The following is a 25,865-nucleotide window of genomic DNA, read 5'->3' on the forward strand; positions in this document are numbered from 1 at the left end:
TCAGACTTGAAGAATAAATTGGAAGATAAGACAAAATTTGCTACTATAAGTAGTCTCATTTTAAATCTAACTAAAGAGGCAGAATGGAAGCAGCTATGTATCACAATGTTTATTTCAAGATGGTTAGCAATTTGCTTAAGATATGCAATATACAATATCACAATTATATTCTTGGTCATGGTTTATTCTATTTCAAGAAGCAAATTTATGTATCCAAAAATGCTAAATTCTAGACGTACATACTTCATGAGGGAAATGACATCCCAATATCTGGACATCTAAGACGAGAAAAGATTCTAAAATAGATTTCAAAGTCATAGTTTTGGACAAGTTTGAATTATGATGTTTGAGCCTCTATATTAAAATTAATGTAACAAAGCATGTAATACAGCATCTCCTTAACTATTACAGCCAATTCTATTGTCAAGGTAGAGAGAATTTGTCTCAAAAAAGTACTAGACTCTTGGTTGTTACTAATTACTCAATTAAGTCTTGAGATAAAAAAAGGCCAAGTTTATATTTATATATATATATATATATATATATATATATATATATATATATATATATATATATATTACTTTTAGGAGCAATTACACCAACCGTGTAAGTAATCTATTATTATAAGTATAAAATCATATGAGCTTGAAATTGAATGAAATGTGATAAAATCCATAGAAACTCAAAACCATGCTTGTTTTAATATTAATAATGGTTAAAGAATTCTATATGATTGATGACAAGGAATTTTGATTTGAATTTTTATTTTCTATTTTTGATACAAGAAAAGAACATTTAAGAAGAATGTCTAATAAATCTTATTGTTTTTTTAGCCTTTATATGATCTTCAATTCAAATCTTGAGAAAGACATGTTCTAATGGACTTAATAATAATTTAAAATATTTATTATTATAAAATTCTTGAGATTCTTATAATTTGTATATACAATAACTAAATTAGAAGTGCCTCCTAGACAATGGTATTATTCTTGAAATAAATACATAATTATAAGAAGTTCTTTATTGTGGATCTTGGAGTCGATCTTAGCTCCTAAAAATTATCTTAAATAAAAAGCTACTAGATGAAATTTGTTATTTGCTTTTATTTGTGAAAATATCACAATAAAATCTTATATGTTTGTATTTTTTTCTATATATATATATATATACATATATTAAAAAAGTTGACATAATATAAGATTATTGTAAAAATAGAAGTCATCTTCAAAGCTCTAAATGCTCATTAAGCTTTTTTATTCTATTTAAGTTTGTTTTACAAATCAAATATATAAGTGAAGTTGCAACCTGAGAAAAATTCTTGATGAAGATTTGATAGTAATTAATAAATCTTAAAAATATTAAATATCTTTTATTTTTTTTGAAATATTTTAATATATAATAATTTAATTATTTTTAGGATTTATTATAAGGTTATTATTTGAAATGATGTATTTTAAAAAATTAAATTGAATTATATTAAATATATACTTTTTTATCTTAATATATAGTCATGCATCTCTAAGTTTTTATAATATATAAGAAATAAAATATATATATATATATATATATGTAGAATATATTAAAATATCTTTTAAATATAAAATAATAAAATAATCTAAAAACTCTCTAAGAACATCATTTATAAGATATTGAAAAGTGGCTACTGTATTTATGTTAAAGATAAGAACTTGATAAAAATAAATAAAAAGTGATACTTTTCTCAAAGAATGATGAAAAAATAGAAATAACTAAATATATATATTAAGAAAGAAACTGGAATGGCTATTACTAAAAAACAAGAAAACTAGAGATCCTTGAAACTAGATTAGAAGCAAGAAGCAAGAAAGGAGTTGATAAGATTGAAGAAGGTTTCATTCTTGCTTCTATATATACTATCTACTTAGGATCTACGTGGCGATATTCTATAGGACCTCCAAAAATATGTTGACTTTGCACAATACGTATCTTAACTTGCAAGATAAGTTTTTGATATAAATGCTAAATAATTAGCTTATTCCGCAAGCAACCAATATGTATGGAACATGGTTAACTTGTTGATCAAGTTTCTAACCTACCAATCAAGTATAAACATATATAAAGTCAAAGTAGCATTCTTAAAATAGATTAAAATATCGTCTCGGTAACAGACAACAAAATCATCTAAAAACTCCCAAAAGACATCATTCATTAAATGTTAGAATGTTGCTAGTGCATTTGTAAGTCCAAAAGGCATGACGTTGTATTCGAAATGTCCATACCTTGTTCGAAACACAGTTTTCCATTCATCTCTTTCTTTGATGCATATCAGATTGTATGTTTCTTATAGATCTATTTTTGTATAGATCTTAGTTTGATTCAACTGATCAAGGAGTCCAAATATCAGAGGTAGTGGGTACCTATTTTTGATGGTGATTTTGTTGAGTCCTCGATAATTGACACACATCTGCAATGATCCATCTTTTTTCTTTACAAATAAAATTGGAGCTCCTATTGGAGATTTGGAATGGCATATGAAGTTCTTGGCCAGATTTTCTTCAATATACTCCTTGAATTCAACCAACTCATTTTGTGATAAACTGTAGATTGGTCCAAATGGCGGTTGTGCTCCTTTTTGAAGGTCAATTGAGCAATCATAGAAACAATGTTTTAGAAAAGTATTTATATTCTTCTTCTCAAATACATCTTGAAAATCTTAATATTCACTTAGAATGTCACTTGAAGTCTTTCCACCAGTAGAAACAGGTGCAGCATAAATGATACAAAGTAATCCTTCTTTTGCAACATGCAAGAAAGCTCTTGCACCTATAAATACAAGTTTAATTATACTAGACTTATGAATTTTTACTTAATTAATTATGCTCTTATTTATATTTTTTAAAAAAAATCAAGACTATGAGAAGTCCAATCTATTTTAGGATTATATTTTTCTAGCCATGATAAACCTAAAATGACTAGATTAAAGGGAGATCTAATGATATTAAATATTACAAAGGTATTATGACCATTAATTATTACTTCTATAGGAAGGGTTTCATGAATAACATCTCTTGAAGACAACGGATGACCATCTATGACTTCTACATGAACAGGTTTAATTTTCTTTACTAAAAATATACTATGTCTTTTAGTAAATTCTTCATCTAAGAAACATGCTCAAGCTCCTGAATCTAACAAGGTAGAGGCTTTGTGATATTTAGGTCCTAAAATAACATTTATTGTAAAACACAGAGAGGATTTTGAAGAGAGAATAGGACCTTCACTAGGTGTTGTACAAGGTTCTAGCCACATGGTTTCTATTATAACTGAACAAATTCGTTTTTTGACATACTATCTTCTTTGACAGCCGTACTCTTCATTTTATGGTTGCGTTGCTTCTTTAGGCAATGTTGAGCAGTGTACTTAGGTTCTCCACAACATAAGCACAATTCTTCCTGATGATGACAAGTTTTTTTTTGTTCAGTAAGAGGTTTGAAACGTACTGCATCAATTTGTATATCCTCTATTTTTGGATGTATGTGCTGAAGAAGTATTGATATTGCTATTGAATTATAGTAACGTTAAGGTCCACTTGTATGGTTCTCCAATTGAAATTCAAAAAGATGATTGTCGCACTTTACAACAAAGTCAATTTCTTGACTCAATGTTTGAGGATCAAGTAAGTTGAGCATTAATTTTTTTTATCTTATATTGTAATCTGTAGAAAAATTGGCTAACAAGTGCAGCATCATCTCACTTGATATCAATTGTAAGTTGTCAAAAATATAAAGTATATAATGTTACTAATCGATTATCTTATCGCAAAATATGAATCTTATTGGTTGCAACACAAATTGCATCATGTTCTCCATACATAGATTGAAATTCCACCAAAAAAGCCTCTAGATTATCCAATATTAGATCTCGTCGTTCAAGAAAAGATGAAAATCATGATAATGCTGAACTTGAAAGAAGCGTATTAATGAATTTAACTTACGATCCTAGAGTTAAATAGCTTTGGGATTGAAGTTTAATCATAAGTTTTACTTGATTTATAAATCCTCTAAACTTTGATCTAGTACCATCAAACTTCTCATGTAGGGCAATTCTTGGTTTTCTAACATTGGAAGGGTGTTCCACCATAGAAGAAGAGATATGATTTGGTGTAGATGTTGAAGCAACTCCAATCATTTCTATATCTTCACTACCTGCAAATCTTGTTGCTTCTTGTGGTGGTAAATTGAGTTGATGCATCGCAAGCATTAACTCCCTCAATTGTTCTTGCATTTGTGCCATTGTACTCTTCATTTCAACAAGTTCTGCCATGATAACACTTACAAAAGAAAAGATGTCTAATATCGCTCAAGACAAATACAAGAGAAGATTTGAGAACAAAAAAAATACTAAGAACAATATCAGTTTAGAAGAGGGTAGTCGAAAACTTCTAACACGTTTATGTCTTATTAAAAAAAAGAGGTAATCCACTCTTAATCAAGATTCGACAAAGCTCTGATATTGTAAGTGTACTCTTGTCAATCTGTTAAGGATAAGAACGTGATAAAAACAAATAAACAAGTGAGGCTTTTTTCAAAGAAAGATGACAAAATAGAAATAACTAATTATGTATATTAAGAAAGAAACTAGAATGGCTATTGCCAAAAAACAAGAAAACTAGAGATCCATGAAATTAGACTAGAAGCAAGAAAGGAGTTGACAAGAGTGAAGAAGGCTTAACACTTGCCTATATATATACTATCTACTTAGGAGCTACATGGCAATGTTCTATAGGACCTCCAAAAATGTATTGATTTTGCACAATACGTATCTTAACTTGCAAGGCAAGTTTTTTATATAAACGCCACATAGTTAGTTTGTTCCACAAGCTACCAATATGTATGGTATGTGGTTAACTTGTTGATCAAGTTTCTAACCTACCAATCAAGTATTAACACATTTAAAGTCAAAGTAGCATCTATGAAGCTTGTAAGAAGCTTCTCTAGAAGATATTATAAAATTAAACTACTTTTACTTACTTCTACTTATTCATATCACCTATGTAATAATTATAATAAATATATGTTTGTGACAATTTATGAGTTTAAAAGACATGATATTATCTTCAAAATGTCTATATCTAATTTGAAATGTAATCTTTTATTCATGTCTTTTTTTATGTATATAAAATTATATGTTCCTTGTAGATCTATTTAAATAGAAATCTTTGTTTGATTTAATTGATTAAAAATTTTTAAAATTAAAAATAAAAAATACCTATAATTCATCATGATTTTGTTGAATCTTTAATAATCTACATATTTGTAGTAATCCATCATTTTCTTTACAAATAAGATAAGAGCTCGTACTAGAGATAATAAGTGTCATGGACACAGAAATACAGACTCGAGATCTAACAAGAAGTTCAAGAAGAACTGATAAGAACTAGATTAATTAGATGAATACAAGAACAATACTAGAGAGATGAGCTAAAGCTCCAAGAAATGTGTTGTCGAGACTGAAGAACTCTTCAGCCTCGATTCCAATATATACTCCTATTTAGGAAGCTTTTCAAGCAACTTCCATCAATTAGGAAGCTTCTTAAGTAACTTCCGTCAACTAAGAAGCTTTTCAAACAACTTCCATCAACTAGGAAGCTTCTCAAGCAACTTCCATCAACTATGAAGCTTCTCAAGTAACTTCTACCAATTAGAAAACTTCTCAAGCAACTTCCATCAACTAGAAAGCTTCTAGAAGGTTCCAGAAACTTGTATCTAGAAGGTTCTAAGGAATATGTCCCTAACATCACCCCTTCCTTTAGCTTCGAGGTCTCTAAGAAGCAATGTTGTTGTTAATCAGTACCAACGTAAGAAAATGAAGATCTGTGGCATAACGTCTGCTATAAACTCCAACTGTTGTTCACGAGACAAGTGGTTCATCGGCCCTTAGAGCCAATGGTAGTGGTCTACTCTTTCAACTTCTAACCAAGCATGAACTTCCGTGTCCTCATTGTGAAATTGTCTTGCAAACACACCTTCTCGCTGACCATCAAAAGCAGGCTCGATCTCAAATATAATCATCAATGATCGGTTACTCGATATCCTCCGTCGTCGTCGTCGTGCAGGCAGTTTTTCATCTCGAGGTCGCCTTTGTGAGCTAGTCGGTTGAGATAATCTAACTGGCAAAGTATCTATCTCTTGGTTATCCATATCAGAAGACCAAACTATGGCTATTGAAAAAATAGCTACTACAAATTTTGGTGGTTCTCTCCCCCTTTCTTATATTTTTAGATGAGCAAGCTTTAGAAAGAAGCTATTGTCAAATCAGCTTGGGTTTATGAGGATGTCGTTGATGAAACTCCTGTACCTTTTGTGGTGCATTGGCGAGATTTTCAGCTGGCTCCCACGTTTGCTCATTAATGTCATAGCCGCACCAATGGACAAGATACTCCAACTTGCCCCACCTTCGCCATGAATCTAGTACCTTTTCGACCTCATATTCCTCATGGTTCTCGATCTCGATACTAGGTGGCGAACATTGCACTCTTCCAGGAAAAGACGACTCTCGATAAGACTCTAACAGAGAAACATGAAAGACTGGATGTACCTTCATAGAAGCCAATAATTCTAAACGGTATGCCACTGGATTGATTTACTTCTGGATGATAAATGGTCCCAATCTTCGATAGTCCAACTTATCACATAATCGTTTGGTCTTGATATTTCGTCGAAGAAGCCATGCTTTATCTCCAACTTTGAAAGTAGGTGCTTGATTCCGAAATCTATCTACAGACACCTTGTAAGATTCTTGAACGGATTGTAATTGAAGCTTCAATGTAGTTTGAAGCTTTGATAGTTGCTTCGCAAATCCTTCAGCTGCTGGATTGTTATTTGTTGATGGACTCAATAAATCAAGCTTCGGATGATACCCATAGTTGGAAAAGAATGGTGTGTGTTGAGTCGACGCATGGAGGGTGTTTTTATATGCAAACTCGACTAGCGGTAGATATGCGGTCCAATCGTCTTGCTGATAATTGATACTGCATCATAAGTATTGTTCCAAGACTTGGTTCACCCATTCCATTTGGCCAACAGTTTGAGAATGAAAAGCCAAAGAAAGCTTGATATCCACCTTCAGTGTCCCAAAGAGAGATCTCCAAAACTTTGATACGAACTGGGTTCCTCGATCTGATATGATATCATCTGGTAGTCCATGATATCGATACACATTATCGAGAAAGAGTCTTACTGTGACTTCACTGGAGGATGTCTTCTTGCAAGGGACAAAGTGCGCCATCTTTGTAAGCCAATCTACTACGACAAAGATGCTGTCAAATGAGTTCCATGATGGCAGGTCCGTGATGAAGTCTATGGAAACTGAAGACCATGGTCGACATAGAATCGGTAATAGTTGTAGGAGTCCATAAGGGCGATGTCGAGGATTCTTGAATCTTGAACAGATGTTGCAGGAGAGGACAAAATCTTTTACATCCTTCCACATTTGGGGCCACCAAAAATCTTGAGAAATAAGCTCCAAGGTCTTGTTGAATCGAAAATATCCCGTAGTTGGAAAATCGTGGCGAGATTGAAGAACTCGGAGTCGTGCTGGTCCTTTTGAGATATATAACCACTCCTCAAAGTATAAAAGATCTCCTTCCACCTTGACTTATCGTCATTGGTACGCTATTTAATATCAATGGCTACTGAATCTTTAATGGTCATGGCACGTACCTGATTCAGGAAGTCAGCATCAATTGGCACAATAGTAGCACAAAGCTGAAATTGCTCTGGCTTCAATAATGTCGTACATTGTTGATCAAACGCTGCTTCTCCAGCCTTTGGTACAAGATACGATCTCCTCGATAAGGCATCAAATAGTCCTTGCTGCTTTTTAGGTCGATAAGTGATAATAAAATCGAATCTAGATAGCAACATACTCCACCAAACTTGACCTCGATTTAGAACTCGAGCCGACATGAAATACTCCAAATTCATGTGATCTCTGTATATGGTCACTAGGTGTGCAGCTCCTTCAAGAATGTGATGCCATTCTTGGAAAGAATCCACTATAGCAAGAAGTTCTTTATCGTAGATCTCATAATTAATTTTAGCAGCACAGAACTTTTGAGAATAGAATGCAACCGGATGGAGCTTCTTGTCTTCTCCCATTTGTAAAAGTACAGCTTCCAAAGCATCAGTTTCTAAATAGAAGGCCTTTGTAAAGTCTGGATGTACCAAGATTGGAGCTGTAGTAAATGCGGTCTTCACGTCTTCATACGCCTTCTCCGCTAGAGGTCCCCATTCCAGCTTATCTTTGCATGTCAATCGAGTGAGAGGAGCAGCAACTTGAGAGTAATTCTTGATGAAGATCCGATAGAAGTTGGCAAAACCAAGAAAGTATTGTACATCTCTAACCGTCTTCGGAACCTCCCAAGACATGATTGCTTCCACCTTCTTGGGATCCATCTTCAAGCCTTCCGTAGTCGCAATAAACCCCAAAAACTCTATCTCTATTTGGTGAAATAAACACTTCTCCAACTTGGCATATAGTCCTCACTCGCATAGTTTCTCCAAGACCAAACGAACGTGTTTTTCATGCTCTTCGTCATTTTTGGAGAATATCAAAATATCATCCAAATAGATGACAACAAAATTATCAAGGTGCTCCCGAAAACTGTCATTTATCATATGTTGGAAGATCATTGGAGCATTGATAAGACCAAAGGACATGACATTATACTCAAAATGGCCATACCTTGTACGAAATGCTGTCTTCCACTCATCTCCTTCTTTGATTCGTACGAGGTTGTAAGCTCCTCTTAGATCAATTTTTGTAAAGATCCTTGCACATCCAAGTTGTTCTAAGTGACCAGAAATCAAGGGTAACGGATAATGATTCTTCTTTGTTACCTTGTTGACGCCTCAATAGTCCACGCACATCCGCAACGAGCCATCTTTCTTCTTCACAAATAAGATGGATGTTCTAGCTGACGATTTTGAATGACGGATGAAGTTCTTGGCTAGATTCTCGTCGATGTACTTCCCCAACTCTGCCAACTCCGTCTGCGATAGATTATAGATTGGGCTAAAAGGCGGTTGTGCTCCTTCCTGCAAGTCTATGGCGCAATCATATGGTCGAGGTTCTGGTACTATGTCGGCATTCTTCTTTTGAAATACGTCTTTAAAATCCTTATATTGCTCAGGTATACTTGCTGTCGAGATCTTCTCCCCAGTAGTTGGAGTCCCATAAATAACAAACGGTGCCTTCCTTGGACGATTTTATAAACGCTCTTGCTCCAATGAATAAGGATTTCTCTATTCGGGGTTTTTTACTAGGCTTGCTCTTGGGTGGTTTCGTGGGAAAGGTCATCTTTCGCAATCTCCAATCTATGGATGGATTATGCTTTTCCAACCAAGAAAGACCAAGAATAATAGGATTTGATGGGTTTCTGATAATGATGAAAATAATATAACTACTATGGCCCTTAAGCATCACTTCTATAGGTTCTGATTCATGGGTGACACTACTAGACAATAAAGATCGTCCATCTATGACCTCAATATGAACAGGTTTGGATTTTTGTACTAAAGGGATCTTATGACGCTTCACAAATTCTTCGTCTAAGAAACAAGCAGATGCTCTTGAATCTAATAATGCTAAAGTTCTTAATTTCTGAAGGCCAATAAGCAAAAGGATTGTAAAGCAAAGGGCAAGTTGAGCGAAAAGATAGGAACCTGGTTGTTGTTGCGATATTTCACTGTCCAGCTGCACGGTTCCTATTGTGGCTGAGCATCCTCGTTTTCCTGAACAAACGTGCCCCTAGTCTTGACAATACGTCGATTTTGCTTCTTGGGGCAGTTTCCAACTTTGTGGCCTTCTTCACCGCAATACAAGCATAGACCTTCTTCCATACGCTGCTTTTTTTCTTCTAGGGTAAGGGATTTGACATGTACCGCATCAATTTGCATGTCTTCTACCTCTGAATGTGAATTCACGCTGCTTGCGGACATAGTTGGGGCATGGCGAACCGTATGTTGTCTTAAACGTTGGTCTTGGCGGCATTGAAATAGGTGATTATCGCACTTCACAGCTTGGCTAATAGCTTCGTTGAGCGTTTGTGGATCAAGAAGAGTTAACAGCAAATCCTTCACATCATCCCTTAAACCGCAATAGAATTGACTCATCAACGCTTCTTAGTCCCAATTGATGTTGCATGCTAATTGCCTGAAGTCCGATGCATAGACTGATGTAGAGCGCATCCCTTATCGTAGTGACCGGATCTTTGTTGTAGCCCATCGAACCTTGTCATGTTCACCAAATGCTTCCGCAAACGCCTCCAAAAAGGTTTCAAAGTTGTTTAGTATGGACGATCGTTTCTCAAACAAAGGAGCAAACCATGATAGAGCTTGCCCTGTAAGTAAGGTTCCAACAAGCCCAACATGTGACTCCTCCATTGGATAGCGTTCAGGCTGTAAAACTGTTATCAACCTCATTTGGTTGACGAATCCTCGAAACTTGGAACGCGTACCATCGAACTTGTCTGGAAGGCTAACTCAGGGCTCCTTATGTTGTAGAACCAGTGGTGCTTGTCGAACCTGAGGTAAAGTTGCTTCTCCAAGTGTAGAAGTTTGAGGCTGGTGCAACCTTGATTGTGCCATCCCAGATGCTCCATCATTATAAAGCCTTGCCACGACTCCTTCAATCTCTGCAGTTCTTTGCGATAACGTAGTGAGGGCATTCATGATAGTATCTCATTTGGACTCCAAACTTTTCGTCTTACTAATGTCTTGGCCTCCGATCATTCTAAGAGAAGGACAGAAATGACTCTACAAGAAGACAATATTGGTTTAGAGGAGGCTACTCCACAACCTCTAAAATGCCTTAATAGCTTCGAAAAAAGGGGTAATCCACTCTCTCGAAGAAGAATAAGACTCCAATATTGTAACAAAAGAAGTATCAGTTTAGAAGAAGGTAATCCGCAACCTCTAAAATGCTAGTACACTTCCAAGCAGAGGGGTAATCCGCACTCTAACGAGGAAGAAACTAACTCTGATATCTGAGGTAAGTACACTCTCGACAAACTGTCACAGACACAGAAATACAGACTCGAGATCTAACAAGAAGTTCAAGAAGAACTAGCAAGAACTAGATTAATCAGATGAATACAAGAACAACACAATAGAGATGAGCTAGAGCTCCAAGAGATGTGTTGTCGAGACTAAAGAACTCTTCAGCCTCGATTTCAATATATACTCCTATTTAGGAAGCTTCTCAAGCAACTTCCATCAACTAGGAAGCTTCTCAAGCAACTTTCATCAACTAGGAAGCTTCTCAAGTAACTTCCATCAACTAAGAAGCTTCTCAAGCAACTTCTATCAACTAGAAAACTTCTCAAGCAACTTCCATCAACTAAGAAGCTTCTAGAAGGTTCCAAAAACTTATCTCTAGAAGGTTCTAAGGACTATGTCCCTAACAATAAGCCATAAATTATTTCCAATGGTGGTTGAACTCTTTCTTAAAGATCAATTGAATAATCATTGGAACAATACTTGAAAAAAATATATGCATTCTTTTTTTCAAAAACATCTTGATAATCTTTGAATTAATTTAGAATACCACTTAAAGTCTTTTTACTATCCAAAATGGATGTGGAGTAAATATCAAATGATGATTCTTCTTTCATAGCATATATAAAAGCTATTATAACTATCAATAAATATTTGGTTATATTGGACTTATGAATTTTTACTTAGATAATAAAATTTTGAATTATACTACAAATAAAATTAATATTATAAGATATTTAGTCTATTTAATGGTTATAATGTTGTAGTCATAATAATCATAAAATAACTAGGTTGAATAGAGATCTACTCACATTAAATATTATTGAGTTTTTAAGTCTATTAGTTACTATTTCTAAAGATTTTTTTTTATGAGTAATATTTTTAGAAGACAAAAAATAATCATCTTTGACTTCTATATATACAAGCTTAGTTTTTATTTGCTAAAGGTATTTCTTATTTTTTTCCAAAATTTTTATTTATAAAACAATCTAATACTTCTAAATCTAATAAAGCAAGGATTTTGCAATTTTGTGGTCCTAAATAAACATCTATTGTTAAATAAGATAAAAGATCTAAGGAAAAAATAAGACCTTTATTAGATGTTATATAAGTTTTTAGTAGCATGATTGCTATTGAAGCTACAAAAAAAAAAAAAATTAAACACATTGTCTTCTTTGGCAACCATATTCTTTATTTTGTGATTGCATTGATTCTTTGAAAAATAATAAGTTTTGTGCTTAGATTCTCTATAAAATAAGTATAAATCTTCTTGAAAATATCAAGTTTTTTCTTATTGAATGGGAGGTTTATAATATACCATATCAATTTACATAAGTCTTGGCCTTGATGAATAAGTTTTTTAAAACTTAAAAATTATTACCATAACTTGAGTTATATCCCTCCAACTAAATCTTTGTTCTTGGCATCTTTCAAAAAATCGAGTGTTGTATGCAATGGCTTAAGCAATAAATTATTCTAATGAGTCAATTTTTGATATTATTGATAACAAATATTTGATATTATCATTTAAATTATATTAAAATTGATTAATAAAGGCTTTATTATTTCAATCCATGTTGCAAGCAAGGTTTTGGAATTCAATAGCATATATGGTAGTAGAATGTGATCTTTGTTGTAAAAATAAAAATTTGATCTTTAATATCATTTCTTATCACTTTTTTAAAAAATGATCATAAATATTTTTAAGAATGAATTTAGATAATAGAAGAGCTATGAATCATTTTCTATCAAAGGCATAAATTTAAAAAAAAAAAAAAAAAAAAAAAAATCCAAACCAAAGTGCACTTATAAATCAAACTTAAATAAATCTATTAAAGTATTGGCAATAATGTTATCTTAAATAGAACTTGACTTGTTATAAAAACCTTCAAAATTTTAATCTTTTTTCTTTAAACTTCTTCAATATATTTATCTTTGTCTCATTCATACTTCTAGTAGCAAATTTTTTTGGATTTAATTGTGATATTGATCCACTTACTTCTTTTAACTACACAACTTCTTGGTATAGACATTAAACTTTATTATTGACTTTTTAATGAATATAGGAATAGTACTTCTAAGGTTGACATTTGAAATATGTGAGATTTTAATCCCAAGAGTGTTCACAAGCTTAAAAAGATCTATAATAGTTACAAATCTATTTTTATTTTTATTGAATGTAATATCCATAATTTTTTCTTTCATCTCTTTAAAATAAAACTACATATATATATATATATATATATATATATATTCACTTCTAAAATTTTAAAAAATAATAATATAATATTTTTATCAAATTATTAATATTTAAATTACAAACAATAAAAAAACCTCAAATGTGTATCTTAAAAAAATCAACTATGGCATTTGAAAACCCTTATACAAAGAAAAGTATTACTTTAATACAAAGAGGTTATTAAAATGTCTATATTGCAATAAACACACATTTTAAGTCAAAATATTCTAAAAGTACTTAGAGTAGTTTAAAAAAAATAAAATAAAATAAAATAAAAATAAAAATTCAACAAAGCCATCAAATTTCTATAATAAATTGATAGGAATTAATTGACACTTATCAACTTTAAAACAAATGGCTCTTATAATTAAGATATGAAAACCTATAAAGAAAAAGAAAGATGTATAACGCATTTGATACCTTCTTACAAATATGTTTGCATATTTGAAATGGCTGGTACACATCTACCTTACAAAATACCAAATATGTGAGAAAATAAAAGAATACTCAAATTATCTAAATTACATTAAATAAAGATAGAATTAGACTATATTGATATAGTTTGTTGTGTTTGGATTGTTAGAAAAGTATGCAAAGCTGATCATATCATTGAGAGGAATGTTGAGATGGTTATTTCAAATCTCTGTTTTGAGAAGAAAATAGGACGAGCACATGCATCTTGTACATGCCTCTAAGTTTTGCGCCTTCACACTGTATTGCTTCAACATTTCTTCAAGTCTTGCAATTTGGAAGCCTGCTCCTCTTTCAAGAAAATTATCACAATACAGCACATCAGTAAAATTGAATATTTTGAAGTTTGGTTATTACTGAAGTTTTGTAATGTTTTTACCAACAAGACTGGTGTACAAATCAAGAAGCACCATAGGAATCAGCACATTCAATCAATCTTAAAGTTTTAACAATGTTGTCCAAGCAAAAGCACAACAAATGAGACCCCTATGCACGGAAGAAGTTGCTAGATACTACTAATGTTGCATGCCAATCTCAAGTCTACAAATTGTAAAAACAGGCTGCACTCAGAGTGCACTTCAAATGTGCTGTCATGGTTTATTAACAAACCATGTCATTTGCTGTTCCCCCCACCTTAAATTAACATGGCCCAAAGCAAATTTGGAATCATTTGTGGATGCATCAACTTACTGCTCATTGAAAGGTTTTGAGTTGGACTGAATAGGTGCATTCAGCACGAGTAATTTGAGCTCACAAATTGAAGATTGCCTTGGCAAGATCCTGAGCACTCCGTTTATGACATAGAGCACAACCTAATTCTCAGTGGGCAAAATGTGACCCTGGAAGACTTCCAATTTATTCTTCAAGTTCAAGCTCTGCCTCCAAATAGAATACATGGTCATGTGAAATGAATCATATTGGGTATCCTCCTGATCTTCAAGCCAAACAAAATGCCTTCTGATGTACTTCAGACAGCTCTGCATGGAGCGATAAGTACCATCTGGTACATTGGTCAAGATCCTTTTCAAATTAGGGATGTCCTTCTCCTCCACAGTGATGGAAAACTTCGACCAATCCAGCACATTGCTGAAGGGGAGAACGAAGTTGTCAGCTATAATAACTGGGACACAGCCACTCAAGATGGCCTCCACAATCCTCGGACTGTTAACCTCAAAGCCTTTAGGACACAAGCAAAATTTGCTTCGTTTCATATGTTGAGCATATGAGATGTTTTTAGCAATTTCGGGAGGTAGGACTTCGTAAACTTTCATGCTCGAATCTTTACCTCTCCAGTGTTGTATTAACACCGGTCTCACAAGGCCGTGCATTTGGCCGGCGTAGAACGCTAAATAATCCCTCTTGCCTGGAGGTAAATTATCAATATCTAATTCTGATTGATTTCCACCCTTAACTGCCTGCGGAATAGAAACATCTTTCTGAATATCAAAATTTGCTGTGAGATCAGCATTACAAACCACTTTCATAGAGTTATTGTGAAGCTCATCATGAAGTATGGTCGACAGTGGTGCCTGTGTCAAAGAAAGTAGAAGTAAGTGCCTCAGAAAGTCACATTTTTTCTCAAATGGGTAGAACAATGATTAGAATCGTCAAGTAAACAGTCTGAACAGTCTGTAGACCTTGGCAACAGTGATTTGGCATCTGTTTGAGCATTTAAACATCTAATACAAATCTATTGCTAAATCTTTTGCTAGATTTACCATAGTTGAGCTAAACGTCTCAGAGAGTTTACTTGAAACACTATTTCGTATGCAAAACAGAACAATATCCTGCAGATTAAAATATAGACCCTTTACAAGAGAAATTCTTCGAAGCCTCAGTTTACATACCCAGTCGTGACAAGATACGAAAAAGTGGTCGGCACCACGTGTCCGGTTCCAGTATGGGTACTTAGATGTGATCCTTTCAACATAATTCGCAATAAAAGTCTTTAGAGGCCGCATACTCCGTGAGTATGGGTCTTGAATGAAGTCCACTAACTGGCGGACACTGTACGGAAGCAGGAACATGTGCGCTTGCGTTGGATCAGACACTGTGTATCTGTTGCCAGGATCGTCCATACGCTTGAGAAAGAGGCCCTCTGTTGCGTAAATTCCTCCTGTTTTAGCTGCATGCACAAGTGGCTTGTATCCATCCTTATATACATATACCTTGAAGGTCTTCTGCATTTCTGCATATGTTCTGTGACGAAATGCGACGAAATATATGTCAATGCTTGCTAATGAGGTCGATAATCTTCAGGTATTTTCAGCGCAATAAAGAATAACGACTAAAAATAAGAAAATTATGCAGAATTTTAAGTTCTGCTACCAATCAACCTGTACAAGAGCGCCAACCGTAATTCTATTTTAGCACCCTGTGAACTCAAACTATATATCTTACAGAGTGCTAAATTTTAGGGGCCAAGAAATTACGTCGTTACACAGTAAATATAACTAAACTGGCCAAGTTCCGGTTTAAAGAGCTGCACTTAATCTAAACGCAAGGATTTGGACAACCGACGTGTTATTTCTGTATTATTTGAAATTAACCAGAGGTAGACTGACGAATTTACATCATGAAGCATGAAATGGGCCGTAAAACATTTAACTCACTTTATGAAATGATGAAAGTTATGATACACTTCGTGCTGCTTGTGGACGCTGGATACAGTGTCCTCTGATTTCCCTTTTGCGTCTCCGCTTCCATCGTCTCTCAAGTGACTATGTCGACTAACCTGCATGCACGAGTGCAGATGGATTTCCAGTCGTTAAGAACGAGATGTATTTTGTGGTACATTGGGAAACATTATTCACTATAAATCTAGATTTCGCTGTGAGTGAAACTCGTTTATTACGCATACCTGCAAGAGGAATCCTTGTAGCGTGTCAAAAACCTTTTGTCGGAACACCATGCCTATATTTTCGGTTCTTTCATGGTTCTTTTTTATGATCACCCGGGGAATTCTTGCATTGAATTTTTCATCTAATCTGCTCTCAGTAGAGCTAAGTCCGTCAAGCTCTTCGAAATTTTGATCCGAAGCCTTTGTCCCGGTCGCCATACGTGGCAGTGCAAACCCTCGGAACATTACTAAAACGAAGAGGATTCCAATCATTATGGCTATGATGGGCCAGGAAAACATTTTGGTATATCGGTGTTGCAGATGATAGAAAGACTGCTGATCATGACCTTTATTCGGTAAATTAGCAGACCTGCCACCTTTCCTTCCTCTGTTCAGCACACTCTGTTTGCTGTAGCTCAATCCAACGTTTGAAGGGCGCATGAAATCGTCAACACTAATTGCAACTTCCGCCTCATATTCTGCAGTATAAGGCATACTGAAATAGCCTGAGGTATCACCCATCTTGATCGCTGGCGTTAACAAAGCATCCGATTCAGCACAACTCTTGATTCTCTTCTCTGTCAAAGATTTTCAGTAGCAAGAGTTAGAGATGTTACAATTACCACGTCGCTTTTTCAAGATACTGCGCAAGAAATGAAATGAAACATTTCAATCGACTGGAATGAAATTTAAAATGCAGACTGAAAATTAAAGTAGACATGTCAAAAATAACGAGGATGCTTAATTGCTCTAACCCAGGCCAATGTTTTCCGCAGTATCGTGTAGCAAACGTCATTACACTTTAGGCACTGGCATACACAACAATGGTGTCAGCACGGTAAGAAGTCAAAAACTCCAGACCAGATCGCAAACGAGATTCCATTGTGTCAAGCATCAGTAGATCTCACCTCGCATTAACTTTGAGCAGAAACAAATCTCAATGTACACGCAAATCGATGGATCACATTTCACCGAGGGAGAAAAGCAACACCCCCGATCAACTCAAGAAAATTAAAACAATCACAACAGCGGATTCATGAGCTTCCGCAAGATCCAAAACAAAGCAGAAAAAGATCGCTAAGCAATGAACCAAAACCAGGCGTACTAGTAGTCAGGTGGTCCAAATGCAAGTCAACCAGATTCCAAACCATGCGTCACTCTCACACCCAATTCTACAAAGAAAAGTCGATCGATATACGGCATGGTCTACTTTCTCAGGCTCTCTGCATTTCGCTTCCGCTGCATGAGCAACGTCTAAAGGACACCAAGTCATAACACGATCTACATGGTAAACGTTGTTCAAGACGGCAGCTGCGACACAGAAGAAGCCGAAACGGTGAGACTTCTCATGAGAATGGTGAACAAGCTGGAAGAACAAATTCGGTTGGAGATGGAGACTGCAAGAGAAAATGGAAACCAGTACCTGGAAAACGCAGAATTCAAATGAAATTGAGAGTGGCCGGGTTCAAATTAGCCCGGTGGAGACTGCGAGAGTGACAGGAATGATCGAGGATTACGAAGAGTAAGTGGGATGATGGAGGCGTAGCTGAAGCTTCTCCATTAAATGATGCCATGAACTCCGCTTGCATGTCTCCCCTGCCCCGCCATCGTTCGGGGCTCCAAACTGAACGAATGAACATTCGTTCACATCATGGAGGAAGTCCAAGCCCACTTTCATCCAGGAAGACCTTTGGTGTCCCTGCAACGTTGCTGATATATATTAGTGTTACTCAAGCTGTATTTCATGTGTCACAAGAGAGTTAGATATCTTGGTCAGAAAATACTTGGTCAATTATCCCCCCCCCCTTTTTTTAAACACATGTCCTCTTTAGTGAGATTCATGACCTTGTGTTGAAGACTTGACTTGGTTTTATTTTAAACCATAAAGCAGTATTCTTATATTAGAAGCAACTAGGGAAAGAATACTAGATTTTTTTTTTTAATTGGTATAATATATTAGGATGAGTATGCCATGATAAAAATTATGTTGGGAGTCATGCAATTAGAATGGTTTATGCTAAAATCGACCAAATTGAGAATAGATTCATTTGGTCTTTTATCTTTATTAGCTATTGTAGAGATGCATTAAAAAAATTGGTCATGTGGAAATTAAAAAATAATAGCATTCCTAAGAGTTTATGAGTCTTCCTTGAAGTGGTTGTAGAAGTTTGAATCCCTTTATGATTTGAATTGAATATAGAATGTTTGAATTGAGATCTGGCTAGGAATGCCAATACGTGAAGATTATTAATTACATAGATTTTGACGTTTTATAAAATATTTTTAAAAATAAAGTGTAGAAAAGAAATCAGCTAATATTCAATTGTGCTTAATCAACTAATCAAGGTTTGAAATCAATTTGTTTTACTAAAATTTCATTGGAAAACATTTGTAGTCTTTAACATTTAAAAAAAAAAAAAAAAAAAAAAAAAAAAAAACTTTTTGATAATATACTTGAACAAGTAGAAGCTATGATTTTTTTTTGGTTAGTTTTATATTATTAAGCAGATATATGTCGTAATTAATTTGGTTTAATGAATGAGAATAATTGGAATGTTTTTTGGACAACAACAGCAGAAATAATCACAAGTACTTGAATATTAATATATTGTAACAATAGATTGATCATTTGATAGAGTTACTTGAACCACGAGGCCAGAAAATTTTCAAGCAATCATGAAAGCAATATTAATACAAATATATATATATATATATATATATATTGAATAAAAAAATTTGCGAAACATCATATTTTATTTGTTGTTTTTCCATCCAATCATAAGCATCATCTGCAACAACAAATGAATAAAATGTTGGAAATTGTTTTTTTACTAATTAATTTATTTGGCCTAAATCACACAATGTACATATATATATATATATATATATACATATATGCATATACACATAATACTATTATATTAATGTTTTATTTAATTTTGAAAATTTATTCTTTCCAACAATGGGAAGTCTGTCTTTTATACAAATGAGTTATATAACCAATGCACCAAGGACAAAAGATACATTAGTGTCTGTTTTGACACAAAACAATATTTATTTGCAATATTCATCAATATGGTGGGTCAAACTTTAAAATCCCAAAATCATACAAGTTCTTACATCTTTTCAGATTTAATATTAGTCCGTGCCAATCTAAGAGACTAGTTTATATTACCTCAAGAATGTTGCTAATATGTTATGATATAATCCTCCTTACTTTAAATTTTAAACATCATTGAGAAAAGGTGTAAAGTGTGGTACCCTAAAAAGGAAACAGGGAAAACCAAGGTAATGAAATGAGTGGAATTGGGCAAGCACACAAGAGGATGATTGGCTCATGTGAGGGCAAAAATATCTTTTCATGTAAGAGGTGGATATTTGATAATACCACCTCTTAGAGATGGTATATCAAATTGCATAGAAGTGCTTATATCCTCTGAAAACAATGTTGATGTGAGGAAGTTGTATATCACATATCCACCTTTGTTTTTAAAGTTTGACCCCTCCTAATAATTTAAACTTTTATTGATTCATCAAGAGCCTATTCTCTATTCTGGGATTTTAGACTATACATTTAGAATACATGTCTGAAAGAGTTGAAAACAGATGAAAAAATCATATTGATGCAAATTAACAACTATAATCACAAAAACAGTTTTGTGTGATCTATCACTTTAGAAAAACATTTGACAAAAAAGAAAGAAAAAAAAAAAAGACATGTTTTTCTTCATTTATTTTATACAATAAGGTGTTGATGATATATATATATATATATATATATATATATATATTGTTTTATTTTGGTATTTTTGTACAATAGTCATTTGCCATGGATGGATAATATACCTTTCAAACATATATGGATGCATATATTTGAGTTGGAATTCCTATGTTATTTTTTATTCCACACAACAAAAAATAAATGACCTTAGGAATGTCACATTTACACATAAAAAATAAAAAATAAAACCTTCAAAACAATGATCACCGCCTATAATATTTTAAATAAATGTGTTGAAACCAAGCTTATAGCTTTAATCAGCTTATGTAATAATGCTTAAAGAATTTGTTAGATGAAAGTATACTTTAAATTACTATTCCAAATTTTTACACCAGTTTGAAATTTTTGAGACAAAGTTTTTTTGTACATGTGCATCAGCAACAACATTTGAAACTAATAAAATTAATATAATAAATTTTGTAATATATATATATATATGGAGTTATTAAAGCAACTCTCTTGTGTTGTTAATGCAACACCCCCTTGGATTCTCATGATTAATTTAGTTTATCCCAAGTCTCAATTCTCATCCCAAGTTCCAATTCCCTTCCTAATTCCTGTCCCGTGTCCCGATTTTCAACCCCCCACCCATGTTCCCAACCCATGTTCCCAACCCATGTTCCCAACCCATGTTCCCAACCCATGTTCCCAACCCATGTTCCCAACCCATGTTCCCAACCCATGTTCCCAACCCATGTTCCCAACCCATGTTCCCAACCCATGTTCCTTGTTTCTACCCCCTTGTCCTCATTCCTAGCCTTCATGTCCCATCCCATTCTTATTCCCATTTCTATGATATACAACTTTTCAAGCAATTCATATTCCTTACTTGAAAAACCAACCTTGAACCTTAAAGCCTTTAGCCATGGATTTTACATATGATGTCTGTTTCAAAAGATGTGCACATTTTAGATTTCATGTGGAAAATTTTAGATTCTACAAATATATAGAACACGATCAAGTAATCCAATAATGTTTAAATTAAAACACGATGTATCATCTTTTAATTGCAATTAGAAGATTTTAATGAAATATTTTCAACATTTTAGTCACAATTTTTTTTTATATTTAAAAAAAAAAAAAAAAAAAAAAAAAAACTTGTTTAAGGTTTATTGTTACCGTTCATAATAATAGAGAACATAAACAGGGGATGAGAGAGTCGGATTGGGAATTGGGAGCAAGGAATAGAGATGAAGGGATTGAAATAGGGAATGGGAGATGGAAATTGGGAATGGGACATGACAAGGAACAAGGATTGAGAATGGGACACAGGGCTCGAATCCAAAGACGGGACAAGATATAGTTTGATTTAATCATGAAAACCTAAGGAGGTGTTGTGTTAATAACATAGAGATGTTGCTTTAGCTATTCCTTATATATATATATATATATATCTATATACACACACACACACAATCCTACTCATAATATTAAACATTATCATGTTCAAGTCATTGTCTACATATTTTTAGTTTGAATAAATTTAGAATTAAAATTAGAATGGGTTTTTTTTTATGCTATTTACTACCAAATATAAAGAAATGTTTGATTGCCAATTAAATGTATATGAATGAAGATCAAAACAAAAGAGAAACAAAGAATTAAGAACTGTTACATGAGATTATTTTTATATACTTATATAAGATTGAAAATGTGAAAAAAGTTTGATTCAATTTCAAAAAGATTTCCATTCAAATTAGATTTAAAGATGACCACAACAAAAATAAAAGAAAGAAGGATAGCTTTAAAGCAATGACAGAGCAACACAATTTGACAACAAATCATGATATTTTGAGTTTGGATTCATTATTATTATTATTATTATTATTTTTTCTTCCTCTCTTCCAATTTCCTCCTCCTTTTACTTTCACACAAATTATTAGAGCTATACTCATGCTTCACTTGATGTTCCTCCTGTAAAGTATATCTATACTAACCTTGGTAAAACCCAAATTGCTAAAAGAACAAAATATTTTTATAAATAGAAAAGAAAAGACAAACAGTCATAAAAGGTTTGTGGGTGATATTTTCGTGTACAAATTATGATGAAAAGCTGAAAAAGAACTACAAACAGAAACAACATGATTCACCCCATAGAATTTACCATTGAATGTAGAAAACGAGGAAATAGTTTTAGAAAGGGTAAACTAAATGCAAGGGCAGGGTAAAATTGGAGGTGAAAAGCAACGAAGGCCAGAAATATCAATGATGGGGAAGTCCACGTCACCCGGGCAGGGAGGATGGCGTGATGAAGCTGCTAACCCTTTTCACACGGCGGCACGGCAACTCCACCCGGTCGGCCCTTATCCATCCTATCACACGCATTTGAGCAGTTTGCTGCGGCTCTTTCAGCAAGAGATGGTGGATTTCTGTGCTAGTTCGCAATCTCTCTAACCCTAACTTTCTTATTACAACGACACTCAATTTTTCTACGATTGCGCGTGGCGTTGGTAGCGTATTCTGCTGTTGTGTTGGGAATTTAGTCGCGGAGATTTGGCGTGGGTAGAGCGTGTATCGCTGAGGCTGCAGGATGAACGCAGTTGTATCTGCGCCTCTCGGCGGTTTTGCCAACTGCGTTGGTGCTCGTCTCCGGACCTTGCAGGTATAATTCTTGCGGCACATGTGGTTGAGTTGAATTGATTTTCGTGACTTAGTGGTATTTTGAGCTCACCTTGGTGTGGGGAGCCCTCGGCACCTCGGCACGTTCTGCGAAGAAACAATTGTAAAATCGAGAAGATTATGTTCTGAGATTCAATCTTGATACTAAATTATTGTGGTTTTGTTGCTCCTTAAGACTTGCAGGGATGGAGTTGCATTCGGGCCTTGCGTTTGGGAGAGGCGGGATTCGTGGCAGAGAAAATCCTCTTCCAAGGTAACCCTCGAAATCTTCTGGAAATGACGTCATAGGAGTTTACAAATCTTTGTTCGTAAGCTATGTGCATATTGCAGTTTAGGTTTGGTCGATTTTTATTTTAGGTTTCACATAAATTTTTGAATGCAGCTTCTCTTTGTAATTTTGATAGAGCATTAGTTTCGTGGAGAAGAATATTATTCACAATTCGCAAACAAAAATGACAGATAAGCTTCAAGTTTTGGGTAGAACTGAATAAAATTTAGATAGAACTTTTCACATTTATACTAATTTGTATACCCCACTCTACCATGTTATCAGAATTTGCATTCTTACCATGAATGGAAGTAGTTGAGGTGAGCAGACTTTGCAGAGAACTGACCCAATTAAGTCAGGACTCAAAACTACACACGTCTCGTGTTTGAAAATAAGATTTTCAATATGTAGACTTGAATAAAGGTGCAGGTCAGATGGTGCTATAGCAAAAACTGAAACAACTGTGCGATAGGATACCACAGGGTAGGGACTGCATCAAAGGGACATTAGTAATGCTTTTGAACACTGATGCTTTTTCAATGGGAATCGCCCTTTGGCTTCCAAGTTAGTATTAGATTTCCTTCGGGCACGTATGCACATACTTCAACGAATGTTAAGATTGCAATTTTGTATTACCTATAGTCGGGAACTCTGCTTTTGTGGCTGGCCACTGACAATATGTTATGGGAGTGTTAGCAGGTAGTTTGCATGGCACACCCGAGGCGAGTGAAGATGGTTCAGCAGCAAATACATAGGGAGTTAGCTGACATGCTATTACATGATACTGTGCTTCGACAGGCCATTGTTCCTGAATCTGGCCTAGGTGCAGATATGTATTTATCGTCTATGGCTACCATTACAGACGTTGAAATTTCTAATGACTTGCAGGTTTTCTCTCCCTACTCTCTCCTATTCTTTGATGGTTAGTTTGTACTGGAAGATTTTGTTGAGGGATTCTTGTATCAGTGATATGATGCCCATATAAGGGATATCAATTCCCAGATCGTGTTGGACCTACGAATAGGTAATTAGGACCCTTTATGTGTGATATTTTTTTGGGTGCGTTCTTTTTCCTTTTTCCTCCGAGTGTTTTACAAGGAATTTCTTGTTGTCTTCGCCTCTAACCGACACCTCTAGTTTGCTTATAAAACATGTTCTAGTGACATTAGAGGTGTCGGTACGGTACATGTGTTAAACCATCGTTGAAATAGGGGTTGATGACTTGAAACGCACAGGTTGCTAAAGTATTTGTTTCACTTTATGGAGACGAAAGAGAGCAAGAGGTAGCTTTGGAAGGATTGAAGTCAAAGGCCAAGTATGTACGCATGGGTTTGGGAAAGCGAATGAGTTTACGCATGACACCTGATGTTCGTTTTGTGAAAGACGAATCCTTAGAAAGAGGAAGCAGGGTGAGCATTTTTGCCCCCTCACCATTGATCTCAATATTGGAGAGACACCTACACTCATCCTTTGTATTACGAACACCGAGGAGTTTCAATGTCAAATGCTGCGGAAGATGACTATTTCTGCACATTCAACTTATTTCAGGTTATGTTGACTTTGATCATATTTTCTATGTCTAAAATTGTGATCGGATTGTTCAGGTGCTTGAACTTCTCGATAAGGTCAAGAAAGACCGTGAGAGGAAAGAAAGTGGGGATACTTCTCCAAGGCAGCCCATTACTCCTGTGGATGATGATTATTCCGATCTGGATCTTGATTTTGAAGAGAAAGATGATTCTCCAATAACCCCGAGACCGAAGAAGAAGAGGTCTAAATCAAAAGCACCTGACAAAGCTACCGCAAGAAAAGCAGTAGCAGATGATTATGATATAGATTGGGATGATGATGAATTTAAGGATTTAGATTTTAATGACGATGAGAACATCATATACATCAAGTAAACAATTTTTTTCAGTGCATATACCTCAGGCAAAGATGGGGTCTCGTGTGCTTAGTTTGGTCGATATTTACACTCTACGGAGAAAAAGACTGTTTCATGGACCATTGAAGGTGTATATTTGGCAATTCTGCTGCTTAGTTTCATAATGGTATGAACACTGAGTTGCTTTATTTGTGTAGGTCCACATTAAGGACTCGAGTATCGAAACCACCAAGTCAAGAGGATCGGTGGTATTCGAATTCGCATCTCTACTTTGACTTGCTGGATCATTGCCCAAATGCTGGACTAATCTTAGTTTTCGCTCCACAATCGGCGACATTTAAAACTCAGCTGCCTAAACTGCGTTTCAAATGTCAGTAGTTTTTTTGCAAAGCAATGGAAAGAATTACGAAATATTTTGGACCAGCCTCTCGACTGTTCTAGAATCTAAATACGAATAGCAATAAGAACTCACTTCAGAATTACGTGTGCTCTGCGAGCCCCCTCATGCACCCCACGATGCAGAGGGCATGTCCCTTAGTGCAATGAGCACCCAGCAGCAACAGAATGAAGCACACATGGACACAAATGCAGACCTAAGTGACATCAAATGCATGCATCAGAGAAGATCAGCATGTAGCCACACTTTACACAAATTTGTAACCAACCAAGGCATCCGTAAAGCCAGAAACGGGTTCTGCCAAAAACTTATAGCAAGGCAGCCATACAA

At 34.6% G+C, this 25,865-nt stretch overlaps 2 protein-coding genes across 6 annotated transcripts; one reads left to right on the top strand and one right to left on the bottom strand.

The window, feature by feature from the left end:
* Positions 1 to 13,452: 13,452 nt before the first annotated feature.
* On the bottom strand, positions 13,453 to 18,163 carry LOC112289515 (putative glycosyltransferase At5g25310). 4 transcript variants are annotated; one of them, XR_002971900.3, is made up of 7 exons: positions 18,009 to 18,163; positions 17,341 to 17,394; positions 16,607 to 17,163; positions 16,359 to 16,480; positions 15,594 to 15,945; positions 14,437 to 15,275; positions 13,453 to 14,029 (listed from the first exon to the last, which is right to left on the bottom strand). XR_002971900.3 is itself a non-coding variant. In XM_024534763.3 (6 exons), exons 3-6 carry the CDS (start codon positions 17,105 to 17,107, stop codon positions 14,559 to 14,561), a joined length of 1,692 nt encoding a protein of 563 aa, XP_024390531.1. In that variant the 5' UTR covers positions 17,108 to 17,163; positions 17,341 to 17,394; positions 18,009 to 18,163; the 3' UTR covers positions 14,435 to 14,558. The 4 variants fall into 4 exon arrangements, 1 of the variants encoding a protein (XP_024390531.1); XR_002971899.3 differs by having other exon boundaries at positions 13,453 to 14,037; XR_002971901.3 differs by lacking the exon at positions 18,009 to 18,163 and adding an exon at positions 17,691 to 17,993 and having other exon boundaries at positions 13,453 to 14,037.
* Positions 18,164 to 22,712: 4,549 nt separating this feature from the next.
* On the top strand, positions 22,713 to 25,326 carry LOC112290015 (putative ribosome-binding factor A, chloroplastic). 2 transcript variants are annotated; one of them, XM_024535883.3, is made up of 5 exons: positions 22,713 to 22,968; positions 23,161 to 23,238; positions 23,953 to 24,141; positions 24,489 to 24,662; positions 24,858 to 25,326. In XM_024535883.3, exons 1-5 carry the CDS (start codon positions 22,897 to 22,899, stop codon positions 25,155 to 25,157), a joined length of 813 nt encoding a protein of 270 aa, XP_024391651.1. In that variant the 5' UTR covers positions 22,713 to 22,896; the 3' UTR covers positions 25,158 to 25,326. The 2 variants fall into 2 exon arrangements, with proteins under 2 accessions (XP_024391651.1, XP_024391652.1); XM_024535884.3 differs by having other exon boundaries at positions 23,169 to 23,238.
* The last annotated feature ends 539 nt before the right edge of the window (positions 25,327 to 25,865 follow it).

This window comes from Physcomitrium patens, chromosome 12 (assembly GCF_059467195.1).
Source record: "Physcomitrium patens ecotype Gransden chromosome 12, ASM5946719v1, whole genome shotgun sequence".
NCBI lineage: Eukaryota > Viridiplantae > Streptophyta > Bryopsida > Funariales > Funariaceae > Physcomitrium > Physcomitrium patens.